Source organism: Rhinopithecus bieti, unplaced genomic scaffold (assembly GCF_001698545.2).
Source record: "Rhinopithecus bieti isolate Rb0 unplaced genomic scaffold, ASM169854v2 scaffold_2244, whole genome shotgun sequence".
Lineage (NCBI taxonomy): Eukaryota > Metazoa > Chordata > Mammalia > Primates > Cercopithecidae > Rhinopithecus > Rhinopithecus bieti.
The window spans coordinates 25,369-37,801 of record NW_016803661.1 but is presented as its reverse complement, the minus strand read 5'-3'; the positions used below and the strand labels follow the sequence as shown (position 1 = coordinate 37,801).

The 12,433-nt window shown below is 35.9% G+C and overlaps 1 protein-coding gene across 1 annotated transcript in view; it reads right to left on the bottom strand.

Annotated features, from left to right (window-relative positions):
- Positions 1 to 12,433, bottom strand: part of DACH1 (dachshund family transcription factor 1) — a 458,628-nt gene that overhangs the window by 444,966 nt on the left and 1,229 nt on the right. Inside the window, exon 2 of the mRNA XM_017895769.1 lies at positions 11,874 to 12,433. This exon is cut by the window's right edge and continues 7 nt beyond it. Coding sequence (XP_017751258.1) covers positions 11,874 to 12,433 — 560 coding nt within the window. The remainder of the gene's footprint in view (positions 1 to 11,873) is intronic.

The window sequence follows — 12,433 nt, the reverse complement described above, 5'->3', positions numbered from 1 at the left end:
TTGTGAAAAACACAAACAAGACATTACTGTCATGGGCCACTATATTAACCCACTCTCCAAAAAAAAAAAAAAAAAAAAAAAGAGCAAAAAGTTTACTCCAGATCAAATATGCCATTTTAATTTTATTTCCTAAGCTTGGAATAAAATACTGTAATTAAATACAATTGTATTATATTTCACAAATTTGAATTTAAGAGGTCTGTTCTAAATATCAATAGCTCAAAATCCAGATTTTGGTCTGTTTTGGCTAGATGTTTATAGGTAAATTTCATGGTAAAACGTTTCTATTTCATGCACAATTTCACTAGAGTTTCAAAAAAAATAAAGTTGGGTTATGATGATAATTTGGATGATAAGAGTATTCAAGAAGATGAAATTTAGTTTGGTGTCTAAAGGCTTCCTATTTTGAGTATCATGTACAATTCTGTGCAGTAATAAGGATTACAATACTTTTAGAGGATTGCCTACAAAATAAAACTTCCCCTCTCCTTTCATGCATTTTATAGCAAGAGTTTTTAACGTGTCTTTATTTCCAGTTCATGTGGTGTGTAACATCAATCATTAATGGAAAGAGAGCTAGAAAGTGCCTCTGAAAGACAAAAAAGGTCATAGAAACTTCATATCATCACCGTTACAAAAGTCAGATTAGGTTGTCTTTTCTGAAATAGATTATTTCTAAGACCAGCATAATGATCTTATGATCTACCTACTTTCCTTCCTTCCATCACAGAGAGAGTGGAGTGCAATAGCCATGTTAAATCACCATGAAACTAGTTGGGGTAAACTTTTAAATGAAATTAGGTATATAATTAAATATTGGTATTTTATAAATATGGCATCAAGTGATACTAGGAAACAGCCAAAGAACTGATATGATTTTTCATCTTCATTGAAATGGTAAGTATAAGGTCAAGGAAGAAAAAATGTTAATTTACAGTGAAAATAAGTGTTTGTGGGTTTTCTTGTCACTTAGCAGCCAACAGAAAAAGAATAAACAATGCATGTTTAAAACTCCAAAGAGTTTTTCCTAGATGATCATGACTTATGATAGTAAGGAAAGTGGTATACCTTCCATCAGCAATTTTAATATTTTTCCTCTATTCCAAGAATTGATTTAGTATAATTATTATTAGGGACTTTTATGTTTGGTTCTCATTGGGAAATAACCAATAACCACTTATCCAAAGGGTTTATTCAATGTCAAGTGAGAAAAAAGTAAAAGTCTTTGGAATTATTTTAATTTTAATTTGAAAAGAAATTTTCTCACCTCAATTTCAAAATCCAATGATGGAATTATTTAATCATCATAATTGTAATAGCATATACATGTGTTGCCTCACCATCTATAAGATGTTTTTTGTGTATATAACATTGAGAACAAGTCATTCTATATGGAGAAGTAGGTCTTGATTCTATAATCTAATGGTAGTCATTTAATACCGTCAAACAAGTAGAGATGCTATGACCTTACCCATGTGTATTAGTCATCCATTTGCATTTATATGACATAGCATAGTCCAGAAATGAAGCAAACTACTACACACCTAAATTCTTCTTTATTTGGAACAAATTATTAACTTCAGTTGTCCAACTTAGGCCCATTTCACATAAGTAAAGTGAATCCAGCTAAAATAAAAATATCTTTTATGCATCCAGTTTATCAGTGACCACCTTCATTTATTATTAGTAGTAGCAAAAGCAGCATTCTGGAAACCCTGTCAGATGGTCCAGCTAAAAGTAAAATTAGATACATAACCATTTAAAATGTGACTGTAAGAAAATTAAATATATTCTTAGAAAATCCTTATTTGGAAACGTTATAACTAGGAAAATGTCCTGAAAAGTTTCTTCTCCTACTTGGACTGACTCATTAGTAAAAGAAATTGATTAAAAGTACAAAATAATTGTTTTATATCTAATTAAATTTCTGTTTAAACTCCTTAAATCTAGAATGTATACATAAAGGGAAGAATTTTGCTTTAAAAAGTAACATTTTAATAGCATGAGAAAACTTAAATAGCTGCAAAATTTTGATAGCACTTTGGCTGAACTGTGAAGTATCACTGATGAATAATATTTTTTTAATTTCCTAAGAATATCAAGGTACTAAATATGGTAGCCAAACAGGTGTTAACAGAAAGAAAAATCAAATTTGACCCAGAAGTCTCCAATATTAAGGTTTGAATTGAGATCAGTTCATTCCTTTCCCATGGGGTAACTTGTATAAATGTAATTCTATAGTTTCATAAAAGCAGGTCAACTTTCTGTCCCTGGGGGTCTTTTGGCAATTTGAAGCATGGAAGCTCTGTTCCTGGTTACAAGTTCAAATCTGCATGTACCATACTGTCAACAGAGTGTAAGAAAAAAATCAGTGAACTGCAGACATATATTCATCTTTGATTACAGTACAAACTTATCAGAGCATTCTTGGAGGGTAAAAATAAAGGTGTCAGAAATGACAATCATAAAATATTTTGAAACTACTTTACTTACTTATAGTTTTCCTACCAGAAGATGCAAAAGTAATGTGAAATATTTGTATTTATGTAAATATCTAAACACAAAGGTGAACTTTTACCGAATACTATGTGCAAGGTTTTATATTTTGTACAAAGTTTTTTTTAATTCCATAAGCTTTAGATGAAGCAGAAACTTTTAAGTCATCACTGTTTTATAAGCATCTTTCTACATTGCAAAAAATGTATGCATACTTGCACTCTTACCGATGACGTAATGACTTGACATATGCCATGGAATTATTGAGAAAGTAATTGATTTCAATTTAACTGGATCTTTAGTAGGTGTTTTCAAAGACAATTATAGTCCACTGCAAGAAGTGGTAATACACATCTCCTTATGTAGACCTGCAGATTAACCCACTGACCTCATTCCTAACTCATCTCATTGATGGCAAAGCTTTTAGAACAGTCTCTTTTCCTTTATGTTATGAAATTGTTTTCCTATCATTTATTCACTGATTCTAAAGGATATGCTTGCTCTAAGTGCAAGAAGCAATGAAATAAACCAATAAAAGAAATAGACCAAGGGCATCAAGCACATTTAGTGTCATTTAATAATGTACAGATTCTAATACCCAATCGTTTAATATCTAATTTATACGAATAAAATAATTATTATACATACATTTTTAAACAGAGAATTTAAAGTACATTATCATAAAAAAGGTTTAGGAAAATTAAGCTACGTTTTTAATCACTGCCCTAATAACCATATAGCCTTGCATAATTATATTTAAAATATTTAAGTATAAACTACTTTTTTAACTCTAACATTAATTCTATTTTTTCTGTTGTAATTCAGTAAAATAGGAACTGTTTTTTCATATATTGTTTCATGTTTTATAAATTACAAAAGGTAAAATTAAAGCCAACTGTATTTTCCTAAGTTATTTGTCCTATGGCCTTATATCCTACAGGTATGTATGTATGTTTGCATGTGTGTGTGTGAATGTATTCCTACACAACACATATACACATATGTAAAGGCTTTTCTACCAAATGTATGACAAGTATTTAAAGCACAATTATAGAGTACAAATGAGCTAATGCTAACACATATAAAAAAAATCTACCACAGGGTTCTCTAAATTACTGATAAAAATTTTACACTTGTTGCACACACAAGAACATCCATCCTCATATAAAATGTGTGACAGGTAATATAAAATGAAAGTGTTCCAGCTTACTCTTTTAAAATCAAAAGGCACTATTTAACTGTAAGTTAATAGTTAAATAACTGTAAGTGTCTAACTCAAGAAGATAATATCATTTTGAAGAATCAAGTTAAATAAAAATCCTAAATTTGAAACATAAAATGGAAAGTAATACTGTTGAATGCATCAGTATATTTTAGCAGAACTATGATGGGTTCAAAGATTTGGTATACCTTAAGTGATTTACTTTGTTCATACATAAACAATATGTTTTTAAAATATAACACTATGAATAAAACAGCCCATTTACTGTTGCTATTAATAAAATATCAGGATACAGTTTCAGATTTTAACAAAATACTCCATCTGCCTAATAAGTGAATGTAATACAGTATTTCTTAGTTAACATATTCTAGAGATTTATTTTCATTGCCTTTACTTAAGAAATGACCAGTATCCCTTAAATGGAATTAATAAATATTTACTGCAAATGCTTCTATATGTTTCCATAGATTATCTCCCTTTCAACTAGCACACTCTCTTTCTTAAGATATATTTTGTTTGCCCTTGAAGAAAATAAGGTTATTTTTTTCCTGTTGTAACTGGAAAGGCAATCTAATTATTTAGAAACATTCGATACCATACAAATTCAAAGATCATTTAACACTGTGACTTCTTAATACTTCATGTTTACCACTCATATACCATTCATATATGCTAAGGAAACAAAAACATTTCTCAATTATTCAATGTTACCAATCAACATCAACCAATATACTACGTGGCTTATTGCAGTATTTGCTTCATGAAAATCATGCTTTAAAAGTATATCCATATTTTTTTTTTGTCAAAGATATACGCTATTTTCAAAATCCACTGCAGGATTCTTAAAGAGTTACTTACAGACAAATCAAAGTATATTTATTTATATTTTTCAAATCATAGAAAATATAATCACCACGTTGCACAAATTTTTCTCCCTATCTAACTGAAATTTTGTAACCTTAGACCAACAGCTCTCCAGCCCCTGGTAACCACCATTCTACTCTCTGGATCTATGAGTACAACTTTTTAAAATTCCACATGTAAGTGATATCATGCAGTATTTGTCTTTCTGTGCCTGGCTTATTTCACTTTGACTTCCTGCTAGAAAAACGTAATGTATTCCAGGTACTGTATTCAACCTATATAATACATTATTATAGATGCTTCAGTTAAGTACTCTCTCTCTCCTCTGTCTCTCTCTGCCTCTCTCTCTTTCTCTCTCTCTCTCTCTGTGTCTCTCTCAGTATCAATCACCACTTTCTAAAACTTTTTAAATAAGTAACTGGCTATTCAGTGTGTTGCTGTGCTTGTAGTTTACGACACTTCAATATACTTATAACAACAAAAAAAGACCAATTAAACAATGATATAGTGAGATTTCCAGTTTAATGAGTTGTCTTTGACAACTTCCAATCAAGTCACATACATTTAAATGTGCAGAAGAATCCCAGCTTGAAATCCTGGATCGATTCCAAGCCAATTTGGATCAGAAAGCAAAAGGACCACACCTTTTAAACAATGCAGTCATTGGCAAATTTAGTGTTCAATTTAGAAAGAATGAAAGATGATTTTTTTAATGGGTGAATTTGAATGCTTTTCTCTTATAAAGGAAATCTATGTCCAAATAAACCAATACATTTTAAATGCATTTGGTTCAAGGTCCTTGACTTTGGATCAAGTGGTGATTTGGGTCATTATACATGATGTGACATATATTTTTAAATTGGACATTTATCTGCTATTCATTAAACTAATTTTAATTATATCATTAATTTGAAAATAATGACCTTTTATTGATTGTCTAATAACTAATTTATAGTGGATTGAAAATTCTTTTCATTGTCATTTCTACATTTGTATATAAAGATTATTGGCTGCCTAAAACTAGCAACACTGGACACACTCTTAACAAATTCTCAGAAACCGCCCTAAAAATAATTGGTATAACAAATAAAGTAATCCATCAGTTAATCTAATAATAACTAATTAGTGGACCAAATATAAATATCTTATCCTTGGTATTCTTGTTTTCCAAAGCAATAATTTGGTAAAGTAACATACTATCCTAATGAAGTCATTCCTGTATGTGACATTTGCTAAAAAGCAAATATCAGCAAATGAAAGTTAGTTATGAGACAGCCACAATAGCAAAATTACTTTTACTGGAAATATTTTTTGCAAATTGAAAAGACGGAAACAAGAAATTTGAACAAAATGTTTGCACATAGCCTTACTATGCCTGAGATGTACATTATCTGTGCAGATCAGAGCCTTTGCTATTACACTTATCTGAGCTCTATTAGGTGGGCTTTTAATTCATAGTTTTCTTCATTAAAAATTTAATTATTGAACATAACAAACATAATAGAGAAGGGTCTCCTTAATGCAGTCCCAAAGCCTGAAAATAGAATTGTATTCTTAGCTAGAATATTCAAACTACATATACTATATACATATATTAATATACTACATGTAATATGTAGTATTTAGACACGTGTGTACACACACACACACACACACACACGCACATATACATCTCTCAAATTGGCCAATCACAATGCATTACCTCAGTAAGAAAATGGCACATGCTGACATATGCTAAGGTCATCCTATTTTTATAACAATTCAAACATAAAATGATAAAACTTTATCTTAATTACATTTTTAAATACCCAAGCCAATAATATCAATTTTACATTTCCTGTTATTCTAAAGATATATAATGTGATGTGACTTTTGTTGTTGTTGTTGTTTTGGTGAACGAGCTGAAAAGAAAATACTTGAAAGATAATTTCAAACAAAGTTTAACTTTTAAAAGAACCAAGTAACAAAACCCTTAAAATAAAATGTTTAATGAAATCTAGATGACTCACCTGTACCTATTTAGAAGGCATAGTTCAAACTAATTTCTTCAGACAAGGATTCAAAGGGAGACAGTTTACAACCTGTGAGAGTTTAATTTCCTATTATATTTTGCAATAGTTGTTTTCTATGTTGCTAATACAATGCAATCTAAATGACTATGTTGCTTGACTGACAAAAGCAATTGTATGAAGCAATTTAGTAAAATAACTCGGAAAGATAAAATAATACTAATTGATAGTTAAAACACAAATTGTTCTTAAAATAACAACTATTTGGTTGCACATTAAGCTAATTTACAACTGCTACTTATATTCTAAAAACAAAACATTAAATGAGAAACAATAAAGCATATTATGTTTTCGTAAGCTATTGAATCACACGTAGTAAATCGCCAAAGACAAGAGTGATTTATGCTCAAATCCTGCCAAGACTTTAGTCAATATAGGGTGTCACATCTCAGGGAGTTGGGGATGTAGTGAGGCAAAAGAGGGTGGCTAATATTTGTCCCAGTAATTGACATAAAATTTGAGTGAAATTTAGTAGAATAATCCAAAAAAAAAAAAAGCAGATTTGGACTAAAAAATGAAGATTTTAAAATCATGTGTCAAATGTGAATACCAGAATTTTTCTAGAGGAAAAAATCCTGTCGCATAGTTTATTTTCTATAATGTTTGAAGCTTCACACAATAAAATATTATATGTGCAAATCAAATTTCTTACATCAGAGCATTAAACGTGGAGTTCAGAAAGTAAAGTATCATCATAACCATGTTCACTTTTGACAAAAATAACTACGATGTTACGAGAGACTAACTCCCAGAAAAACAACAGGTTTGAAAGAGATTATCCAAATAACTCAACAACTTATACCCTGCAGTATAATTTGATTGAACAAGGTAAATTCTAGGTTAGAATATTCTTATATTTTATTCATATACTAGTTATTAAAGTGTAATTTGCTAACACTTTTAAAGCATACAGAAATAAGTTTTGGAACCAAGCAAACTTTCATATTTAAGCTTTAGTCTTCTAATTATGCCCTATTCTTTTTGAAATGATATAAAATGAGACATTAGGCATTATTGGAAGCACTAATCTACTGCAATACAAAAACTTCGAAAGCAGAGTCTCTCTTCATTTGAAGCAATTCTTTTAATTTCTCTGTGCCAAGTATTGTAATTATCTGTTAGAAGAGAATCTATATTTGTGTTAAACTTTCTATATCAATGCTTAAGTCTGTGTCATTGAAAAGCAGGCAACAGGGAGAATGTTAAATAAATATAGACTGGTTCAGTTTGCCATCTTTATTAAAACTCCTAACCAAAAAATAAAAAATTAAAAAAAAATAGAGTCAAGAATTGGAAAATATTTTGTACTTCTTACACTACAATTTCATTCATATATTACTACGGAAACATAAAATTCTTCCAATATTTTGTCCATGGATGGTATTTTAAGACAAAAGAATTTTGTTTGTGAATATATGTATGCGCCCATAAAATATATAAGAATAACTGGAATCTACTTAAGTTAAATACTCCTCAAATCTAGAGTTACTTAGAACCTACATCACAATCTTGTTTGAAAGATCCTGAGACAAAATTATCTTCTTACAATAATGAAAGAAATGAATATTTTAGATAACATAATAAAACAGGGTCACTTTTTTAAAACCTGGATTCATGGAAAATTGAATCCTAACCCAAATCTACAAAAAGGGAACTGACTCATACAAACAGAGATTTGACCGTGTACATAATTACTTTTCTTTTTTTGTTGTTGTTATTTAATGGTAAGCAGTTAATTAACTGACCTCTGTTGCAACAGCCAAGTTCATGCAACTAATGTTTAGTTTTAAAATAATAATTGGAGGAAGCTGATCAAGGACAGACTTTGCCCTTTGACAACTTTTAAATATATTTCCTTATGTTTCTTTCATGTTTTGAGACCTTTATTTTTTAGCTTTACTGTCTAGCAGGTGATAGTCTCTTTTTCATCTCCTTGTGGTAATGACAGATGGCTTCAACATTTATTCTAGTTTTCATAGACAGCATACTAATGCAATAGCCCCAAGCAAATTAAATCCACTCTAAGGTTTGCTACTAACTTACTGAGAAACTTTGAGCAAGTTTATGAACCTTACTTTTCCGTAACATCATTTTGGTTCCTCAAAATCCCTGGTATCATGATTCCATGCTATTAAGAGATAGATATAGATTCTGTAAAAAGCTAAGAGTGCTAAGATTTGATGTTTCTCATTTTATATAAATTATAACATGTACATATATAAATTATATACACACGTATATGGGTGTATATATAGTACTTTTATATAGTTTCCCTTCTTGCTCAGCTTCTCTTATACTCTACATAAATTACTCCCTTAGCCTGTTAAGTAGCTAGAGGAAAAAGAAACCAAAGTGAAATAAATCAATACATCTAGGTGAATAAATAAGGTTCTTCATAGCAAAGATATAAACTGGACTTGAATGAAAAAAGTAATCAAAATTTTATAAATGCAAGATGCAAAACATTTCAAAGCTTTCGAAGTTAAGAAATAAGACAATAATGCTTATTATAATCATTAAAAATAATAATATAAGGTAAATAGTATATCTGGTGAAAGGGAGTTCCATTACAAGTTCTCAATTTCTTCAATCAGTGGCAGAGTTAGGAAAATCAAGGTAGGTATTTGCAACTAAACACCTTCTCAAGTTAATGACTACAATATTGCATGTATTTAAGTTAGAGTAAGCTTTTTTTTAGTTGACATATGATCAAATTCAATACTAAATAAACAAACTTACTGCCTTTAACTTAAAAATAACTTGAAATAGGGTTTTAAAGCAACACATGTAATTGCAAATTATTAAGGCCAGGTGATTGAAACATAATTACAGTAGTGATGAGATATTTGTGAAGAGATAAACAGTTCCACTGGATTTGACTTATCTTGGCTCTGCAAGTTTAAACTCCAGATCTGTTGTTAACCTCAGAGGGGAAAAAAACTTGAAAAAAAAATTTAGTTAATAACTTTAAGAATATTCTCCAACCACATGGTGAGGACTTAAAATCTAGGCAAAAATTCAGGGAATAAATCAAGTTTAACACTGATTATAACATTTATTATAATGCAGTCATTGAAGGAAGTTTTCTCCAGCAATTTTGTGTGTTTACGTATGTGTATGTGAAATGGACTTTAATTATCTAGTATCTAGTGTGTTGTAAGAAACACATAAAGAGGATTCCGAGGAGAGTAGATGTTTGATTACTAAGGAGAAAAAAAATAGTAGCTATTCACCAATTTACTGGATAGGGAGACAATTTTATAACTATCATATCTGAACTAGCTTCAAATTTCACCTAGCTTTCTTCGTAACTCCAGAACAATTTTTCTGACCTGATTCAAACAGTTTTAATATAGATTTGGGGCAAATATTTTATATTCTGCACGACCAACAACTTCAATTATCTGAGTAAATGACATTTAGTGATCTTGCTTCTGCAACCCCCACTACCCCCCATCTTTACTGCCACCTGTCCATACATTTGGGCGCGCGCGCGTACACACACACACACACACACACACACACACACACACACACACACAGCATTTACCCCCAAATAGTGGAAGGTTCAAAGCCCAAACACACCCATGTCCTGTGGAACGAAGGGTACCTAAACACGGAAAAGAATTTCTGGCTAGGTCAGGATAGGACTTTTGCTGGACTGGAATTCGGATCTTTTTCGTTTCTCAGCCTTCTCGGGCACTAAGCGAGAAGTCTTTCTCCATGGAAAAAAGAGCTAGCGCTTTTTCAACACAAATTCCTTGTTACACTTCCTTTCCACCTAAGTTTCCCTGTCTCTGCGGGGGCACACACCAACTCCGCTCCTTCTCTCAATCTTCAAACTTATTTGGAGGGTACCGAAGTTTCCGCGCAAATTTTGCGCGCAGTTCCCACGTGCCCGCTTCAGGTCTTCAACTTTCCCTATTCTCTTTCCCCCAGAATCCCACTCTGAACTTTTGCCTCTGCAATTCCTTGCAGCGAACCGTGGGGACAAAGCGGAGCTGTGAAGGGGGTGGAATGATCATCTCTAACCCGAAACTGACAAGTTGCCCCACTCCCGCCCCCTCTCGGTAGATCCTCCCCCACTGAGCGTTCATTAGCATAAAACTGGTCTGGCTGGGGACCGGTCCCGCCGCCTCCTCCGTGCGCGCGCTTTGCTGGGCTGGGGAAGCCAAGGAACAGAGTATCAGGCCCGCTGAGCATCCCAGTGCAAAGTGTGCACCTGCTCGCTGCTTAAGCTACTAACCTCTAAGAAAAGAAAAGAGAAAGAAAGAAAGAAAACATACTTTGGAGAGAAAGAGACAGAAGAGAGAGATCCAGAGAGAGCGCGCTTCGTGGCTTTCCTTCCTAATCTCTCCAGTTCAGCTTCCATTGAGTCTCGGGCACTCGGTCACCTCCCCCTACCGAAGAAAACCTGCTGGTTGCCCTCCCATCTGCCCCGGGGCCACCGCACCCCTTTATTTTCTTTGCACACGCACTCATTCACACGCGGACACACGCACACATGCGCGAACACACAGACCCCTCCCCTCGACGGGCTTCCCCTCCGGGCTTCGGAGCTCAACTCCCCGGAGCTCATCCCCCGGGATGGCCCCGGTCTCTCAGCCTCGCGGGTCATTTCCCTCCCGACCTCAAAGTGCCCTCTTCGGGTGCTGGCCTGCTCCCTAGCCTTTCCCAGCGGGCCCCTCACCCGGAGCGCGTCTCCCCGCTCCCGGAGCCCGGCGGAGCAGGTCACGACCTCCCCCCGCCCCTGGGACGCCGCTCGGCGCCACGGATCAGCCCTGTCGGTGCTGGGAAGCGGGCGGTGGAACCCAGGTCCTAGGGAGCACACAAACGCGGACTGCAGCTCTTAGAGGGGTCTCCAGGCGCCCGCGCGCCCGGGGCAGGGTCTATGGCTCCGGGAAAGACGCCTTCCTCCTCCGGTTCGTCCCCTCCGCCCCCAGGCTCAGCTTTTCCCGCGTCCCACAGCAGCCCATCCCCGGGACCCACTGGGCAAGGGGCGGACCCGGCCGAAGATCGAGGTCTGGCCAGGGTGAGGTGCCAGGTTCTCAGGGGTCGGGCGCGGCTGGCCAGCCCGGAGCAGAGAGAGGAGAGGGCCGCGCTCGCCGGGGCGCGCGGCTCGCGGGCGCGCAGAGCGAGCGGCGCCCGGAAGGGAGCGAGGGCAGGGCGAGCAGGCGGGTGGGAAGGGGCCCGGGTGGCGGGGGCTATCCCCCGCGACTCACCTTGCGTTGGTGCAGTCATTATAGAGGGTCTCGAAGTCCTTCCTGGAGATGAGTTTGCAGCGGTTCACTCCTGGCTGGATGGCGCCCAGTCCCCTCAGAATGCGAACCTGTTCCACATTGCACACCACCGGCGTGATCTCCAGCCGCTTCAGCTTGGTGTAGACCGTGTGCAAGCCCCCCACCAAGTGCTTCAGGAACAGGTCGAAAGCCTGGGGCAGGCAGATCAGCTCGCAGCCCTCCACCGTGAAGGAAGCCACTTTGGCCCCCCTCAGATCCACCATTTTGCACTCATTATTCTGGGGGGTGTTTTCCACTGGGGACGGGGTTGAGTACACGGGTTTCCCGGGGAGGGGGCCGCAGCTGCTGCTGCTGCTGCTGCTGCTGCTACTACTGCTGCTGCTGCTGCTGCTGCTGCTGCTGCTGCTGCTGCTGCCGGTGTTCGCGTTGATGGGGGTGCTGGAGGCGACGCCGCCGCCAGCGCTGATGCCGCCGCCGCCGCCGCCGCTGCCGTTGCTCGCGGCCGCCAGGCTGGGGTTGCAGTTGCTGCCACCGCCGCCGCC